Source organism: Castanea sativa, chromosome 1 (genome assembly GCF_040712315.1).
Source record: "Castanea sativa cultivar Marrone di Chiusa Pesio chromosome 1, ASM4071231v1".
NCBI classification, from domain to species: domain Eukaryota; kingdom Viridiplantae; phylum Streptophyta; class Magnoliopsida; order Fagales; family Fagaceae; genus Castanea; species Castanea sativa.
In genome coordinates, this window is record NC_134013.1 from 46,226,582 (window position 1) to 46,246,437 (window position 19,856).

Below are 19,856 nucleotides of genomic sequence, written 5' to 3' on the forward strand. Positions count from 1 at the left end.
GGGTCACTCTCCTGTTGATTTTCAAATTTCTTTATTCACTTATAAATTAGATTTTTAAAATAAAAATTATATATATAAAATAATAACACAGATTTTTTGTTTTGCTACATCATAGGACCACTAAAATATAATAAAAAAGCCTCATTGCACACGTGAAGTGCGTGTGACGAGGCTAGTATTTTTTATAGTCTTTTTGTGGTTTGGTTTTTCTTGAGTTAAAACTCATCCAACAACCTTTATAAGGGAGTTGTGGTAGCACTTGGACCTCTTTTTCCAAGAAAAATTGTTGAGAAGTAAAATTTTATAAGAAGTCTTTTATTTATTGGCTGATTAAAAAGTTAATTTATCTTGGCTTAAAAAAAAAAAGAAGATAATATATTCTAGCATTCAGCTTATTCCCTTCTACCTATCTAGTGTGTTGCTATTTCAATTGATGCCATCATTTGTCCATAAGAGTCATGATTATGGCGCTGCTGAAATAAGCCATAAAGGTATAAATATGCTGTTTAACACAAGATTTTGTCCATGCAGTTTGTATAATAATATTATATATTTGATTCAAATTCATCAGATCATGGTTAGATACTTTTGGTAGATTAGCTTAAAAGAACAATTTAAAGATAATATCTATTTAAATAAAAGTAATTAAAGTGGAATTAAATTTGCTCTTTGTGTAATAATTATTCATAAACGAATTGTTAATACCTCTGACAACTCAGCAAATCTCAGATAGTAGAGTTTAAGATAATCTGGGACTTTATGCTGCAATCACTGTCTCAGAATGTAACACTTGTCTACTGTGCAATTAAATAATAAGCAGGATCTGGTTGTTCCTTCTCTCATGAACAAAGGTGTCAAGTTTTCTTCTTCGACTTTGTCAATGGTTCCAGGAATACCCATCAAGCCTATGCTTGCAAAGTATATATTCTTGGATATGCTTATGCCTTTTTTTTCTTCTTTTATGTCTTTTTAATTTATGCAGGATGCATACTGAAGGACTTTCTATTTGTATTGGTTTTTTTGCTTTGTGCTAGAATCACCAATGGTGTTCCGCAAGCACTGAAGCTCTTCCAGAATAAAGCTTTTTCATGTGAATATAAGTATGCTTTTTTTCTCAAATATGTAGTCTCCTTTCTTATGCTCTCTTGATTTCCCATATGTAGTTCTTTATAGAGTTTTGATGATTCTAATTGCAAATTAGGCGTACTATGTATGAACAGGTAAGAGTGGTGATGTTGAAATTCTTGGTTGGAGACAATAATAAGTATTGCATATTGCAAGCTCATTTTACATTGTTGGCAGATAAATAATATGCAGTAGTGATGGCAGTGTAGTAGATAAGCCCTCGACTTCAAATGGTTGTACATCTTATGTTCCCGTAGCTTTGTTTATTATCATGATAATTCAGATTTGTAAAGTCTCTTGGTGTGTACTAGAGACATTCTGTTTAAGAGGAGAGGCTGTGGGTTCTTCCCACCCCCAATATGCATTTATATAATTTTTCTCCACATATTAACTTATAAGAAGAAAAATTATCAATTAGTTTGCTCCACTTGTGTGCAGTTTGTATATTACAGTTTCTTCATCAAAAGAATTAGTTTAGTGTTAGTCACTGATTTAGCAATATATCTTAGTTTTTTCTATTCATTTCACTTTGCTTTTACTTTTGGTAAGTTGGCTACAGTACCTGCTGAACTGGTTTTTGTGGTTGCAATTTTAGATATGATGGTCAGCGTGCCCAAATTCACAGATTAGTTGATGGAACTGTTCGCATATTTTCACGAAATGGAGATGAAACGACCTCAAGATTTCCGGATGTGATTAATATAATAAAGGAATCATGCAGGCCTGCTGCAATGACTTTCATTCTGGATGCGGAGGTAGGAACCTTTTTTTTTTTTTTTTTGATAATTAATTGTTAGATTAAATGATTAAATTCACAGTTTCCTAATAGTTGAAGCTTTTGAGTTAGTTGGTAATTAATCTTGGTATCAGAGCTAGAGGTCATGGGTTGAAACCCAGTCTCCACTTTACCTACCATTTAACGAAGTCCCATGTGTTGGGCCCCCCTAATTAGGGCAGTTTAGGCCCACATTTGAAGGGTAGTATTAACTTAATTGATTAAATTCAACAATTTTCTAACAATTTAAGCTTTTAGGACAATCAGTAATTTATTAGTAATATATATATAAAATAATATGCTAAAGAAATGTACTGGGAAACTAATGGAGTATACAGATTGTATACCCATGTTTCCTTAAAAACAGGTATAAATACAATGTGACAATAAAATCATGCAATAATGAGGGTCTGCTTGCATCCAAAGATAGCCAGTAGAATAATTCCCCCGGGAACTGAGATTTGAATCTCTCTATAAATAGTTTATGCCCCTCAATAGTTCTCTTATTGCTCCCTCTCAAAAGTTGCCACATTAAACAAGAGGGAGAAACATTCCAAACTCTATTATGGAAAGTAATGGAACTTCAGCACCAATATTTAAACAAATCATTCATTGCCTTTGGCATCACCCACTTCACCCCAAAAGATATGAATAAAAAATTCCATATCTATTGGACAATTGGAAACTGCAGTCCACATGAAATGGCAGCCTTTGTGGCTGCTTTTACCCTCCAAACAGCCTTCCAAGGGAAATCAGAGTAGGCATCACCTCTCAACTCCTCATAATAAGATCGAATGCAAACCTCCCATTCCTGTTTATGTTCAAGGTGGTACATGATTAACCTCAAGGGGTTAGTCTAGTGGTTCCCAGGCCTCATGTGATCCATAAGGGTTTCCTAACCAACACCTTGGGACCACTCCCAAGGAATTCTTTCCTGTAATTACCTAGTGTGTGTGAGGCGGGGGAACTATACTCACTCTGGTATTACCCAGGTACTTTAAGAGCCCTAGACAGCCACATCAGGAGAAAAAAAGAAAAAAAGAAAAAAGAAAAAAAGAAGGTAGTACATGATTGATCACAGGTAAAGCAATGTTATCTGAATCATTTCAAATGTGGTTCTGGTTTTAGGTTGTTGCAGTTGATAGGAAGAATGGCTTCAAACTTATGTCTTTCCAAGAATTATCTTCTCGAGGGAGAGGAAGCAAAGATAACTTGATTACAGTGGATAGCATAAAGGTTTGATACATTATTACATTACCTATTTTCCATCATGATGTGGTTCAATGTATCAATGCCTAAATAAAAACAAAGACTATTTTGCTATTCCTTGGTTTCAATTTATTGAACATTATTTCTTGCTATGCGATTTTGTTATGTTGGGGGTTATAATAATTGTTTGCAATCTTTCCTGAAGAAAATCCTAGTAGTTTCCTTATTTTTACATAATGTAGACTTGTAGTTTGTTAGTGTTGTCATAAGCTTGGATTCGAAAGTTAGAAGATGTTTGCAAGTACTTGTGCTTCCTTCCACGATGCTCAAGTAATTGGTAATTTGGTAGATAGAATACTGTTATGACTGTAACATTGGAATTTTTAGAACTGGTTCAATTGAATTCAAAGTTGTCAATTCCATTCCGATGGCTGTTTTGGTTTGTTTATTGGAATGGAGCATTTCGATACTGGTGTATACTAGTATACTGTTTAGGAGTTATTACTTTATATATTTAACACAAATAAATATATGTGACTGTTCATCACATGTGACTGTTCATCACATGTATTTCTATAACATTTCAATTCAAATTCAAGTAATAAAATCCTAACTGTATTCTTCTATTCCAATACTACCACTTTTTTCATAATTTCTAGTATTTGATATTGATTCTTGCGTGTCCTCCCTACTCCCTAGCTTGCATCATCACTCATTAGTTCCTCCACAAATTGACAAACAGCACATCACTCATCACCCATTAGTTCTCCACCACTGATTGACAAACAGCAAATTACCCAAATGCCCAAAAATAAAAAGATAAGACAAATTAGCAAATTTGACTTTTGCAAAAGCTAAAAGTAAAGAGAGAGAGAGAGAGAGAGAGAGAGAGAGAGTAGAAGAAATAACTTAATCTTAATGCTAATCTTGAAAACAGAAAGTTGGTAACATGAGACTTTTTCTTTGTCGGAGATCAACACAGGGAGGTGCTTCAACATTTTGCTTCATCAGCTTCATCCACAGCGTGGCACCTTCATTTCTCCACTGTCCAATCAATCTCAACGTCCAAAGCAACGACAAGGTCCTCATTTTAAATCCCCAATCATCTATCTTGGCTCTTGACTTGCAATCTGAAATGGAGAGAGAGAGAGAGAGAGAGAGAGAGAGGGAAGGAAGCTTAGAAATGTGTATGAGAGAGTGAGAGATGTGAATAAACGGGAAAATAATTGTGACTAATGGAAAGAAAAAAAGGAAAGTTAAGTTTGTATTGGGTATTGGCTGAAATAAAGAATGTTACTAATAGAAAGAACAAAAAAGAAAGTTAAGAGCCTGTTTGGTAACCCTTTTTTTTCCTATTCTCCAAAAACAGTTTTTTTTTTGGTGTCTTCAAAGCTAGTTTTCAATCCACAATATTGACATATTTTGTGTTTGGCTCCTATTTTGGAAACAAGTTTTCAAGATTTAAAAAAAAAAAAAAAAAAATAGAAGATGTTTAGATGATATTTTCAGTTTTGAGAAAAAGATTATCTTTTGACACATCAAACGGTAATAAAAAATCACCATGAAACACCTTTACCCTTGATTCTACAACATTTTCACGTCTCTCCCTCCTCTTCACGCTCTCTCTAGGTCATATCGCCTCCTCCACTTCCAAAAAGGATAATATAGCCCACCAAACAATCCACCATGGTGAAAGACACAGCCTAGGTCCACTAGCGGCTGCGAATCACTACAAAAACCCCTTCAAATCCCAAGCCACTATGACTCTGACTCCCAAGCTACCACCAAAACCCTCCTTCAAATCCCAAGCTACTGCAACTCTGCCTCCTAAGCCACAACAAAAATCCCCTCAAATCCCAAGCCACCATAACTCTTGCTTCAAAAACCATTGAAAATACTGAAATCCCAAGCTACGCTGTTAGAGAGAGAGAGAGAGAGAGAGAGAGAGAGAGAGAGAGAGAGAAGGTTGCAGATCAGCGTCACTTGTTGGAGATTTCATGGTTGTTTGTTGCCGATCAAACAAGCCATCACTTGATATGTGTCTATGTCGTTGTTGATGATAGGAACGATTCTATTCCACATCGAATTCTCTTTCTTGCTCCTCCTTAGCAATGCTACCCATTTGTGGGATTGTTGTGCCATTTGGAAAATCTGAGGCTTGGGAATTGTCTATCCTACTTTTTAAAAAACAAAGGGGCTTTGCTTTGCTTGAGAGTTTGTGAGGAGTGAGAAAGATGAGAGTTTGAGAGGAACGGTTATAATGGAAAATGAGAGGAAGGATTTTTTTTTGGAATGGGAAATAATGGAATGCTCTAGGTTTCCGCTCTTAATTCTTCAATGTGCTTTGAGGTACGTGGTTTATCATTCCCTATCCCCGTCTAATGCCATGTTGTTTCCTTGGAAATTGGTGTGGTGTTTGAAGGTTCCCTCTAGGGTTGCCTACTTTTCTTGGACTGCCGCTCTAGGGAACATGTTATCTATTGACAATCTTCAGAAGAGACATATTATTTTGGATTGGTGCTGTGTGTGCAAAAAATGTGGGCAGTCTGTGGGTCATTTTCTTCTTCATTTCCCTATACCTTATGAGTTGTGGACAATGGTGTTCTATTTGTTTGGACCAAGGTGGAATAGAGGGGTGATTCATACCAGTATGAAAATTTCTAGCCGGAATGGTGGGAATGGAACATAACAAAAACCTTGATTCAGTGAACCTTATATGTGTTTGTTCTATGTGCTCTTTTGTCTCTATGTTCATAAAAATTAGTATTTTTTATGTTCTTATCAATCATGATCAAGGGACTGCTGCCTTAAATTGGGCTCAACATGCTTGTGGATAAAATTTTGGGTTGGAGCCAAATGCTCATTTGAACATGTTACGCACTCACTTTCCCACTGCAAATGTTCAAACCACTCCTGATGGTTGGTTTTAGAAAAATGATTGGAGGTTTGACCAGCTTAAAATCTTAGTTATCATCTATCAAGTAGTCCATGTTCTGTGAATGTGTTTTCTGATAGTTTGTTGGAAAATTATAAAGCTTAAAACTAAGACTGAATAATAATTAAAATAATCCAAATTGCCTTTATTCTAGTAATAACTAAAGTAACTTCCTACTAACTGTAATCCAAATCAGTAACAGTGAATGTGACAACCGTTTGTGAACAGAAAAAAGAATATTGTGGGTAAAACAAGAGGAAGAAGAAATGAATGGATTACCATAAAATGGAATGATCCAAGACCAACAACAAACAAGTTAGCATCCCTGAATTTGGTCTGAACCTTTACCCATCTGTTTGAACATCCACTCATAAATGGTACTCTACAATACCCATTTCGTGAACACTAAAGAAATTTTGCAATCAAGAAGCCAAGTTTTTCAGGCATCTCATCAAACACCTCAAGAGAATATAAAAGATACAGTTTCATGTACATGTCAATGTGAGCTCTGGCTGTTTAAACAAACATCAACATGAAAGATAAAGAAACCAAAGAAATACATAGGAGGAAAAAAATCCTATGATTGTCAGTAACTATTATATATTACCTTAAACAACATTGCTAAGCTACAGCTTGCAATTAGGATATATATTCCTTGATGCTCAAATTTTTGACTGCATCAAGGACTAGTTAGCTAGAATTAAAATTGAATTGAATTGAATTGAATTCAGACTAGTCTGGCCATTGGAGCTTCTGGGAAATTTTTTGTGAGAATTTGGCGCAGCTTTATTCAACATATCACAGAGGGGAAACAAGATTTTGGTTGAACTCATAGTTCCTATGCACTGATAGTGAAGTTATAGTTTTAGTTCGCTATGCTTGTGATACAACTTAAAGAAAAATTAAGACAATGTAGCTTAGACTTAAGTTTTTAAATAAACACCAACCCCCCCCCCCCCCCCCCCCCAAAAAAAAGCATTCAGTTATGTTCAGATTTTTTTAATTGGTAAGTTACACATGCATCTGGTAGGACTTAAATCCATACAAGGTGCCACTTGAGTAGAGCTTGTTGGTGGTTATGTTTATATGTTAAAATGGCCAAAGAAGCAATCAAGGATCATTAAAGTGACAGAGGATGTAGCCTGGAAATAATTATGAGAAGAAGGAAAAAAAAAGCCTTAAATTAGATGAAAAGAAATTATCAATACAAAAGGAAATTCATATAAAATGTACTCCTTGCCATTTAACTGGGAAAGCTATTAGAGATTAGTGTTATTATTAATGGATTAGAAAATGTACAAACCAATCCCAAATTTGATGTCATAGATTCAGTTCTGATTTGAGGCCAGCGAATTTATTTACTACTGATTCAAAGGTTTCTTTCTTCTTTTCTTTCAAACAATGAAATTTGATTTTCTTTCCTAATATCTAGACATCCTTGGTATAGTTAGATTTATTTAGTTTGAGACGTGATTTTTTATGCTCTATATCAATTTGGTTGGGAGCTGACACAAGGGTAAAAGAAAATCACTTGAATGATTCTCTTGACATGTATGCTCTGTCGAAATCCAAACTAGGTTGGTTGATTTTTACTACTTCTAAGCCCTACATAATCGGGATCAAGATAAATGAATTCAATAAGGGTAGATTGGTCCGATTCGTGTGGATGATGCCAAAGACAGTCGCATCTCTACTATTTGCATGGAGGAATTGGTTGGGTAAATAGTTTTCAAATATTTGGACTATGGTACCAACTTGTCTAATGTGGTTGATTTGACGGGAATGCAATACCCTTCCTTTTGAAGATATTGAGAGACCTTTAGATCTTTTAAAGTCTCTGCTAGTTGGGACTTTGTTTGAGTGGTCTCAAATTTGGGGTTTTACGCGATGTATTTCCATTTTTGATTACCTACAAGCTGTTAGTTCTTCTTATTGATTTGTTTGTAATTGTTTCAAATACAGTGTGTTCATCATTATAATCGTGATGTACTTTTATATTCAATAAAACTTCTGTTACCTATCAAAAAAAAAAAAAAAAGGATTGGTCTGATTCACAGGGTGAGTGGGGCCAAGCTGCTTATGATAGATGTGTAGCTTAAACAGAACCTTTAAAATAATATTTGAATGAATCAGATTAAGGAATTTGATTTGTGGAGAGAAATTTAGTAAGGGAAGATAATTTGTATCATGATGTGTCATTCATGGTTAAACTTTGTAAAAAGGAATGAGGGTGAATGTTAGCTTATGACAGTGAAAGATGAATAATTAATTTCTTTTCATGCAATTCTGCACTTCAAAACTACTTCAAATTAGTCAAATATGAACTATTTAATTCCTTCTTTATCTTGATCAGTGGGTGGAGCAATAAACATGGGAAGTTTGAAAATTTTTTATTTGTCAACCTGACCAAGAAATGCACAATGGTTCCATAGCATGTCTCTGTTAAGGTGCCAAACTGTGGTGATGGATCTTATTGCTGTTTTATTTGGATTTTTATAATATATTGTTTATTTTCTGTGAAATTTAAATTTTGCCTTTTATTTTATTTTAGTTTCATTTACTTGTTTAAATTTCTCGTTATACTTCTGATGTTTTCTTTACATGCAGGTTGACATTTGCGTGTTTGTCTTCGATATCATGTTTGCTAATGGACAGCAGTAATTATCTAGAACTTTCTCTTGGAATTGTTTTGGATGTTCTTGCCACATATATGTTCATCAAAAATTTAGGACAAAACCATCATGTTACACTATCATTGATTCCCATATATTCTCAAAAGGGTACAATTGAGATTCAAAATTGTAGATGTATTTTTCTCTTTTCGGCGGTTGGACAAGATTCATGCCTCAACCCAGCCATGGATACCCGAGCCAGGCCCTGAGGAGCAAATACTGTAACCAATCCCATACTACCTCCATTTTACTCTCATTTATTTAATAGATCCAGTCCGCATGAAGTTTACCGTAAGTTTGGGAAGAATCATAGTATTTTTAGCAGTATATCCGTCAAAATTAACCCTTTTACTGACCAATATAATTAATTTACTTTTAATTTATCTGTCAAGTTAGTATGAAACCAAGTACTGCAATTGAGGGTAGAAGTTAAATTTTGCAATATCAGAAAAGTTTTTAAGTATACATTTTCTTGATCAACTGGAGTCCATTCGATGTATTCTCAGAAATCGTTGGTTTGGGTTTGACCGCTTCCCATTTGGTGAGCCACCCCAAGGAATTCCAAACAGATGCTTGGTACATGTGGACGGGTCTACATGTGCTGGTGAATTGGTGCATTGCACTAAGTGTCCCAGATGCCTTGGCCAAAGAATAAAAGTAGGTTATAAAACATAGGGGTAGTAGTTAAGTACAAAATTTGAGGCCTGGCTACCTCGGATTAGTCACAAAATTTGAGGCCTGGCTACCTCGGATTAGTCACAAAATTTTGGTTTTTACTCTGTTGATATGGGAGGTTCCATTTTCTTTTTCGTGGAGTCCAAGACCTTTGAGTTCTCTGTTGAGGAGGGAGGAACTTATTTTATGTTACGCATTTTTGAGAGAAACCGAGATTCTCTCCGATCAGTTTTCATGGGCAAAGAGGGTGCAAAACGTCTGCTAACTATTGTGGAGGATCTCATCTCTAATGCAACTACTGGAAATTTTGCACGAACATTTAGAGAGGGTGTCAAGGTATTTATCTTGCAATTAGGTTCCAATCCTCATGGCAGATTTTTTATGATCTCGGAACTTGTCCATGGCCGGCGGAAAGGCTTTATCGTGGTGCCGAGAGAATTTGGGTAGTGGGTGGAGAGGGTTTGGGCTACACTTGCGGAAAGTCATTGTTCACGAGTCGAAAATCAGCACCCGACCACAAGCTGTCTTGAAGCAGACAGTGGAGAAGTCCAAGTCTCTCTCTCTTGATGGCAACGGCGGAAGGCGGTCGGAGAGGGCATGGTGGTAGCAAGAAAGGAAAGTCATTACGCCAAATTTTCAAAATTCAAACACAACAAACTTGCGCAATCATACCCATGATTCTCGTGAATTGAATGCCTTGAAAAAGATCTTGCGAATGCGAGGCTAAACTTCCGTTTGAAGTCCACGATATAAATGGCAAAAGCGTATCCTTTGGAGATCTCTATGGGTTTGGAGTGTGGGCCGGATGGTAGATGGCGAGGTTCGGTGGTCCAATGCTCGGGAGGTTATAAAGCCCAACCGCTTCTATGAAGTCTATAGCTCCCGCTGAAAGCCAAAGCCCCGAAGCCCCGAACCCATACAAGTCGCGGCCCAAAGCCGACACAAACCCATCTTCGTTCTTTATCAACCGGAGAGACCCGACACTGCGGGAGTTACGTACCTTCGGTTACGGTAAGTAAGTAATGAGAGAGATTCCGACGATATCGCGGTGCTTGCTACGGCCGATGCACCATCAAGTTGATCTCCTTGTAGCTTTCCGACGATAACCGAGTCATTGAAGCTCGCCGATGACGCCGATATTGATGCCGATGCGGGGATTCCCGGCTCGATGGGGCCGATGCGAGTCTCTTGGCTCCGACGAGGCCGATGAGCAAGCAACCACCTCGATTGCGAAGACACTTTGCGGACATCCGATTGTTGCTTCGGGAGCATTCCGGCAATGTTATCAAGAAATGGGGGAATTCGGATCGGTGGGTGCTTGAATTGAGAGATGGAAGGAGAGTGGCGGTTCCGATACAAATTTCTGCGCCAGGAGTGAAGTCACGGAGGTTCTAGAAGTGCAGAAACAGTGGCTTTGGTTCCATTGAAGTGTTCGGACCCTTTGGAGGTGTCATCGGCTCGGTTGAAGGGGATGAAGTAATTGTGGAGACTGGGTTTCGGACACATATTCGGAGGTTCTTTGAGTTGCCTAACGAAGGGGTTTGTCACCTATAGCGGTGGAACCAGCACCTTTTCTTTACCATTGGGCATGGAAGAAAAGGAATTTGTAGGAGCGAAGAGTCCATTAAAGAGGAATCTTACTACGGCGGTTTCAAAGTAAATTCAATGGGTTTGATAATTTCTGGGTGTATCATTAAAAGGGTTGGAAAATCAAGCAACAAATTTCTTGTTAGGTCTGAAAGGCTGAATTGCAACGTAGGGCTGCTTTGGAGATTAAAGCACGTGACTTGAAGAGTTCGGGGGTGAGAGGTATCGAGAGCTAAAAGGTCTATTCGGTTCGGTTAATTATGGTTCTACTTCTTCTAGGCGGAATGGTACTAGTAGGGTGCGGGCACTATCGTTGTTTCTAAATGAAGTTGAAGATAATTACTTGGAATGTCGAGGTTTGAATCGGGTTGAGAAGAGGCTTCGATTCGTAATTTATTGCGATCATGGAGGTCGATATAGTATGTTTGCAGGGAGACCAAACTTGAGTGGATCACTAGAGGAATTGTTCGAAGTATATGGGGCTGCCCATATGTTGATTGGCTTTTACAGGTTACGAAGGTGCTTACGGGGGTATTGTTTTGATGTGGGATCGAAGGGTGGTGGAAAAATTAGAGGAAACGTGGGGTATTTTCTGTTTCGTGTAAATTTAAAAAAGTTGGGGATCAATTTGAGTGGGCGTTTACGGTGTCTATGGGCCTAATTTAAACAAGAGGCGGAGGAAAATGTGGGAGGAGTTGGCGGGGCTAATTAGTTGGTGGGATGTGCCATGGTGTCTAGGAGGCGACTTCAATATAATCCGCTTCCCTTCGGAAAGATTAGAGAGTGGTATTACTCGGAGCTATGTATGAATTTTCGAGATTTTATCTCTCTCCATGGGTTGATGGATATAGCTATGGATGGGGGCCTTTATACTTGGTCTAATACTTCCTCCGCTTCTAGAATAGACCGATTTCTTTTCTCTCCACTTTTGGCGAGATCACTTCACGTTGTTCTCCCAAAAAAGGCTTTCAAGAGTACTTCGAGATCATTTTCCAATTTTGTTGGAGGGGGAAGTCATCGGAGAGGGAAAACCCCTTTTCGTTTTGAGAATATGTGGTTGAAGGCTGGAGAATTTTGTTGATAAAGTGAAGGTTTGGTGGGCATCTTACTTGTTCCAAGGCAATCCTAGTTTTATTCTAGCTAAGAAGTTGGCGGCTTTGAAATTGGATCTAAAAAAGTGGAACGAAGAGGAGTTTGGTAATGTCACTATTAAGAAACGACATCTATGGAACAAATTAAATGATTTGGATGTTGAGAAAGATTCGGCCTTTAACGGTGAGGAAAAGATAGAACAAAATAATCTCCGTACGGATATTGAAAAAGCTCACTCTCTTAGAAGAGATTAGTTGGAGGCGAAGTCTAGGATGTTGCAATTGAGGGAGAGGATGCAAATACCAAATTTTTCCATAGAATGGCTAATTCCCATAGAAGAAATAATGGCATTGAGAGCCTTATGGTAGATGGAAATTTGTCTTCCGATCAAGGCATGATTGCTAATTGTATTACTCAATTCTATAAGAAACTATACTACTCGAGGAGCAAGTTGATAGGCTATTTCGAAGTATTGATATTTCCAAGGATATCTGGTGATAATCCAGTTGGTTGGATAGACACTTTGATGAGGCAGAAATTTTTGAGGTAATAAAGAATTTTAATGGTGACAAATCGCACAGGTCAGATGGGTTTCCTATGGCTTTCTTCCAAGCTTGTTGGGGAATTCTTAAACCGATCTTATGGTGTTTTTAATCATTTTTATGTTAAAGGTCGAGTTTGAGAAGAGTTTGAATGCAACATTCATTACTCTCATCCCTAAAAAAATGCAGCAATTGAAGTTAAAGATTTTCGCCAGATTAGTCTTGTTGGGTGCGTTTTTATAATCATTGCTAAGGTCTTAGCCAATAGGCTTCGCACGATCATGGAAGATATAATCTCGGCATCTCGAAATGCTTTTGTGAGAAACGAGGAAGATTCTTGACCACAGTACTTATTGCTAATGAGAGCCTTGGCAGTAGATTGAAATCCGATTTGCCGAGATTACTTTGCAAATTAGATGTTGAGAAAAGGCCTTTGATCATGTAAGCTGGAGATTTCTTATGCGGTTGTTAGAAAAGGGTGGTTTCTGCGCTAAATGGCGTCGATGGATTTTCTTTTGTATATCTACGATTCGTTTCTCTATTCGATAAATGGCTCTCCTGTGGGTTTTTTGAGAGTTCCGGGGGTTACGACAAGGAGATCCATTATCCCCTTTGTTATTTGTATTGGTTATGGAAGCCCTTGGGAGGATGTTGGAAAAGGCTGCCCATGATGGTCACATGTCGAGGCTTTAGGGTGGGTTACGTAGAGGGAAGATCATTGGTGGTGTCTCCACCTTCTCTTTGCGAGATGATACTTTGATTTTTTGTGGTCTTTGATTTGGACCAGTTCTGTTTCTCCGTATGATCCTCATTTGGTTCGAGGTGGTTTCGGCTTAAGGATAAATTTGGGCAGAGTCGAATTGGTTCTGTTGGTATGGTGCATAATTTGGACTTATTGTTGACTGTTCTTGGCTGTAAATAAGGTACTCTTCCAATGAAGTATTTGGGTCTTCCTTTAGGAGCCAAATGCAAGGATAAGGCAATCCGGAACCCAATTAGGAAAAGATGGAACGGAGATTAGCAGGATGGAAACGTCTGTACTTATCGAAAGGGAGGTAAAGTCACTTTAATTAAAAGCACTCTATCTAACTTACCTACTTATTTCCTATCTCTATTCCCTATTCACACGTTGCGTGGCTAACCGAATTGAGAAACTACGGAAGAAATTTCTTATGGGGTGGCATTGGAGATGAACCAAAATTCCATTTAGTTAAATGGGCTAATGTATGCAGTCCCATTGCTTCGGGGCCTTGGGATAAGGAAGATAAGACTTTTTAATGAAGCTTTGCTTGGAAAGTGGCTATGGAGATTTGGGATGGAGAGGATTGCCTTTTGGAGGCAAGTGATAGAGGTGAAATATGGTGTGAAGGGGGTGGCTGGTGTACTAGGCACATTAATGGTCCATATGGTGTGGGTTTATGGAAAAATATTCGTCGGGGATGGCCTTCTTTTTCTCGCTATATTCTATTTGATGTTGGGGATGGGTCAAGAGTGAAATTACGCAAGACCATTGGTGTGGTGAGACTTCCCTTGCGATCGATTATCAGGAATTGTATAGATTTTGCGAGAGACAAGGAGGCTAGTGTGGTGAGCTTATGAAGCTTGATAATGGAGTTCTCTTTTGGGATGTAAGTTTCTTTAGGGGTGTGCATGCTCGGGAATCGGAGAGGCATTGGCTGGTTTTATGGATACTATTTATGGTGCTTCGGTGAAAGGATTTGGTGAGGATAAGATGTCTTTGAAACTTGATAGAAAGAAGGGTTTTATGGTTAAAAAATTATTATAGTCTCTTAGTAGGCTCAATGATTGTTGCTTTCCTTGGAAGAGTATATGGAAACGAGAAAATTCCTTTTCGTGTTGCTTTCTTTGTTTGGTTGCTTTGGGGAAGTGCTTAACGATTGACAATTTACGAAAAAGGAAGATTTGGATATTGGATTGGTGTTACATGTGCAAGTGCAATGGTGAATCGGTTGATCATCTTTTTCTCCATTGTCCGGTTGCAATGGATATGTGGGCAATGGTGTTTGGATTATTCGGAGTTAGCTGGGTGATGCCACAATCTGTAGTGGGGCTATTAGCGTGTTGGCAAGGCAGGTTTGGTAGTCATCGAAATGGGCATATATGGATGACTATTCCACATTGCTTATTGTGGTGTCTTTGGAGAGAGAGAAATAGCAGGTGCTTTGAAGATAAGGAGAGATCAATTTCAGACTTGAAGCTATTTTTCTTTAGAACCCTTAGAGATTGGTTGACTGCTTTGCAGAACCAAACATTTTTATCATTTCTTGATTTCTTAGATTCTTGTAATTTTTGTTCTTGACTGTTTAACCCTTGTACACTCCCTGTGTACTAGGGTGTTACATTTTTTATATCAATAAACATATTACTTATCAAAAAAAAAAAAAAAAAAACATAGGGGTAGCCTTTTCCTCCCAAATCCTTCCTTGAACCCAAGAACTTCTCACCATTAGAGGGATAAGGGTTAGGAGGCATGGATGCTTCATTCAAGGAGCCGTACCTATGTTGTATCGGTGTCGTACCTGTGTCATACCAATGTCGTACCGGACACTGTGTTATAGTTTTTCAAAAATTGCTTGTGTTGCTGTGTTGTATCCATACCCATACCCATGTCCATGCTTCCTAGGGTAAAGTTATCACGTGGCAACAAGGGCCTGTGGTTTTATTCTTATTGTCCAATTTGTTGCTTCTTTAGAATAAAGTACAAGTTTAGCTTATCAATTACTCTATTACAGGCTGCTGGGTTTCTCTCTCCGCAAAAGACGAAAATGTATGCATCTCTGCATTCTATGACAGCGTCATTCTTCTTTTCTGGATTTAAGAAACCTCTTTTCCTGAAAGTACAATCTAATCTAAATCTTTATCCCCTTTTGCCAAAAACTCTCAGATTTGAAGGATTTGTTTCATGATGAGAAGTTGGGGTATTTCGAATATGCAAAGGAAATGACAGTAAGTTCTTTAATTTTATGTTATTTTTTAAATTTCTAATAATCATTTTATAATCAACCTAAGGGGTTGACTCAGTGGTTCCTAAGGCCTTATGATGTCCATGAGTTCCTAGGTGTGAAACCTCTAATCAGAATCTTGGGGCCACCTTTAAGAGACTCCTCCCTATAATAACTTCGTGTGTGTGGGATTGGAGGACTACACACACCCAAGAAAATAGTCAAGTGTTCAAGTAGTCTAGACACCATTGTCCCCCCCATCCCCCCCCCCCCCCCCCCCCTCTCCTCCCCCAAAAAAAAATCATTTTGTATTGAATAAATAATAGTTTATTCAATTTATCTGTTTGTAGGTTGAAGCAGATGATGCTTGTTTGACCAATGAAGTCACATTAAATAGGATAAGCTCTTTTCTTGAAGATGCATTCCGCTCTTCATGTGAAGGGCTTGTGGTTAAATTATTAGATTTTAATGCTGAATATTCTCCATCTAAGCGGACTGACACATGGTTAAAGGTTTGTCAAATGAGATTGTATTGTTACTTCAGTATCTAATCGACAATGAGGAAGTATAGTATTGACCTGTGATTGAAACTGTTGGTTTCTTTGAAGGTCAAGCGAGACTATGTTGAAGGATTGTGTGATTCTCTTGATTTAGTCCCAATTGGTGCCTGGCATGGAAATGGGAGGAAAGCTGGATGGTGAGACCTATCTTTTATATACTCTTTATGCTGCCTGTGGATTTGGAATTTGCATGAAATCAGAAATAGTTCCATCTTGCAAAATAATACAAACAAAGATAAGTGTCATTTATTTACCAAAGTAAAGGTGTTGTCAGTAACAAGAATTCTGAATTCTAAATTCTAATTATTTTTTGTTCAAGGGAGAATTCTAAATTCTATTTGCCAAGAGCCTTGTAGCTCAATTGGTTGGCACCTCTAATGTTGGAGACATCCAAGGTTCAAATTTCCCCTTCCCCAACTATCAAATTATCAAAGAAAAAGAATTCTACATTCTATTTTGATATGATAATAATAATTTACAGTGGGTGGTAGTTTGCTTGTTGGTGTCCTCCTGGACTTATCAGGTTCAAAAAGTCGAACGGTGAAGGTATGGTTGTAGTGTGTTTCACTTTGTATTGTTGAAAGGTTTGAAAAGTTAACCAATGAAGATATGGGAGATGTATAGTGTGTTTCACATTGTAGTGTGGAAATAAATATATAAATAAACAAGTGAGACATGTAAGTGTATGAACACATGCAGAAGTGGTGGAAAAGTATGTATTAATTACTAGAATAATATTTAGTGATTTAATTCCATTCATAGCAATGTTTCCTATTTGAATTGGCTATGAGCTCTAGGTTATACCGAGATTTTGGTTTGACTTTTTTATGTTTCAGGTACAGTCCATTTCTTATGGCATGTTACAACCCTGAGACAGAGGATTTCCAAAGTGTATGCCGCGTCATGTCCGGGTTCTCTGATTCTTTTTACATAGAGGTAAAGTTGGACGTTGCTTATTTGCATTGTATGTGCATGCTAGTAAAAATATGTTGCTGTTTAAAATAATTTGTATTCTTTGACGATATACTTTATTGTTAAATATAGGGACACCAGCTTTTAATTCAATAGTTAGGAGTGAGACATTTGAACCCTAAACAGGCTGAATTCTCCATTAGAAATTACCAAGAGGTGCTAGTTGAGCTACAAGACTCTCAGCAGGGACACTATTTTTTAATATTCTAATGTTAAATAAAGTCAATTGGTGCTCACTTTGATGAAGCTACAATTTCCAACTTCCAGGTTTTTAAAATTTTTTTTTTTTTAATTTATTTGTTGTGGGGTGGTGGGGGATGTTAATAGATAGGATGGTGGCACCCCTAGCTGTAGCCCTAGAAAGACAACCCTAAGAATGGTACACACTGATGCGATAGGGCTAGGTATGTGTTCCACCACAACATGATAATTGCAGGATTTTAACCAACCATTGAGTAAAGAAAATGAGCACATTTACCAATCATCCATCTGCTGCAAAGTTCAATTTCCAGTTGAAACCAAGTGCCCGGTTTGGAGTTCCATAAGGAAATAAGAGTGCTGATTTTGATAGTATTTAAAGGGTCAGAACCTGCAATGTGTGTTCTGATGCAGATGTGATGTATTTATTTTTAGGTCATGACAAAAATAAATCTAGGATGGTTTTGTTTGCATCATATTTCTTCTCTAAGCATGTAAGGTACTTTCCAATTCTTTGGAGGCAATCTTAAATTCCTCTTCCATCAGCGCCACATTCAGTGCAAATAATGCTGACATTATCATACTGATGACCAAGTCTTGCTTGACAGGGCTACACCCTCCTTTACTAGAACTGTTTTGGGATCTTATACCTACAACCAATCAGAGTCTTGGCCAAGGATTCTGATTTCTGACTAGTACGCATAATTTCTAGCCTTTTGTGGCCTTTTTTTCCCTGGTTTTAGTTCAAAAATTATGCTGGTACATCCCTTAGTAGGTGCTTTGAAGGTAAGGAGAGATCAATGTCAGGCTTGAAGCTATTTTTCTTTAGAACTTTAATGGATTGGTTGGCTGCATTGCGGAACCAATCATTTTTATCTTTTTTTGATTTCCTAGATGCTTGTAATTTTTGTTCTTGATTGTTTGACCCCTTGTACACTCCCTATGTACTAGGGTGCTCCCACTTTTTTGATATCAATAAACTTTATACTTATAAAAAAAAAAATTAATAATTGGGATCTCTACATTGAAATGCAGATGAAAGATTTCTTTTCTGGGGACAAGATTCTGTCCAAAAAGCCACCTTATTATCAAACAGCTGAGGTGCCTGATAAGTGGTTTTCGCCAGAACTTGTTTGGCAAATAAGAGGTGCTGACTTCACACTTTCACCAGTTCATCAGGCTGCCATTGGTTTAGTTCATCCATCTCGTGGTATTTCAATACGATTCCCCAGATTCATCAGTCCTGTGTCTGATAGAAATCCGGAAGAATCCAGCACAGCTGCAGATATAGCCGAAATGTTTCAATCTCAGACTCGAAAGATGGATGTGACATCTGAAGCTTGATTATTTTGGTTGGTCTCAGGTACATTAGCTGCTTTTCTAGTTCAAACAATTGAATGTACAGTGTACAGAGGATGATGCAGTTCCAAATTTTGTATGTACAGCCTGAGAAAAGTGTACAAAAGATGATGCAGTTCCAAATTTTGTACGTACAGTTTGAGAAAAATTGGGAGTGTAATGTTGTAGCCTTGTAAACTTGTAGATTAAGGGTTTCATCTAGTTTCAAATAACTTTGTTCCAACTTCCCATCCCCCAACACACATTCACAAACAAAACAAAACAAAAAACTTCTTCCCTGTTTTATGTTACTGTGTGTGAAATTGCATATGTTTCTTTAACCCGCTAACACTTTAAAGAGTCTACAAGCCAAGATAAGATTCACAATTCCCATTCTACCACGTGAGAGACACTCCAAGTCCGTCATGTTAATCATGTTGAACTACCTCAGGGGAATGGGGATTGCAATATGCTGACTTGGGAAGAAACAATGGAGGGAAGTTTTTCTCACTGTTAAACCATTACACTGTTTATTTGGGAAAAAGATGAATAGGAGTTAACTCAATTGCAGTCTCAAGTTAAGTTTCTTATACCGCTCGTTGAGCATACTCTAAAATATTAAAAACCATCGTCGGACCAAGAGACAAAACATCTCCTGGAAGCCTTTAATCAGCGGTAAAAGTATGCTGCCCAACAACTAGAAGCAGTAGTGCAGTACATCGTTCTCAATCAGTTTCAGAAACTCAAGCTAATATTTTCATTTCCATACTCACGGCTTCTCGTTCATTGATAACGATCTCCTCCACAAGTAACATCAACATATTGAAGCTTTGCACGTTACTCTAGATCTTGTTGTTTTGGTTGAGAAGTATATATCTTGTTATTTGATGAGTATTATTTTAAGAAATTAAGTGAAAAAAAGTACTACTCTTTTTTCTGTACTCCATTACTTCTTAAAATAAATTAAACAATAACTAGATGAACATGAGTTTTAAATTGCAATGGTTTCATGAATTTAGGATTTTAATTGATAAAATTAAAAATTAAAAAGTTAATGTGAAATGGGATATAAACTCGGAGAGGTTTTTTTTTTTTTTTTTTTTCAATATTTATTAGATAAGAATTACTTAAAAATATAGTTTAGAAGATGGAATATACCTTATGATGGCTTTGATTGGGCCTAGTGTCTTGTGCACAGTCATATGTTCATGAA

At 37.4% G+C, this 19,856-nt stretch overlaps 1 protein-coding gene across 4 annotated transcripts in view; it reads left to right on the top strand.

The window, feature by feature from the left end:
• Window positions 1-18,947, top strand: part of LOC142622449 (DNA ligase 6) — a 38,390-nt gene extending 19,443 nt beyond the window's left edge. For 2 of the 4 annotated variants that reach the window (XM_075795913.1, XM_075795914.1), the window contains 11 exons: window positions 821-918; window positions 1,035-1,100; window positions 1,721-1,880; window positions 3,029-3,136; window positions 8,652-8,701; window positions 15,366-15,400; window positions 15,518-15,579; window positions 15,926-16,087; window positions 16,184-16,272; window positions 16,972-17,071; window positions 18,341-18,947. In XM_075795913.1, the coding sequence (XP_075652028.1) occupies window positions 821-918; window positions 1,035-1,100; window positions 1,721-1,880; window positions 3,029-3,136; window positions 8,652-8,701; window positions 15,366-15,400; window positions 15,518-15,579; window positions 15,926-16,087; window positions 16,184-16,272; window positions 16,972-17,071; window positions 18,341-18,649 (1,239 nt within the window). In that variant the 3' untranslated portion in view covers window positions 18,650-18,947. Of the gene's footprint in view, window positions 1-820; window positions 919-1,034; window positions 1,101-1,720; window positions 1,881-3,028; window positions 3,137-8,397; window positions 8,492-8,651; window positions 8,703-15,365; window positions 15,401-15,517; window positions 15,580-15,925; window positions 16,088-16,183; window positions 16,273-16,971; window positions 17,072-17,913; window positions 18,092-18,340 lie in introns of those variants that run through there. The other 2 variants (XR_012841912.1, XR_012841913.1) reach the window with 2 other exon arrangements.
• Window positions 18,948-19,856: the final 909 nt, after the last annotated feature.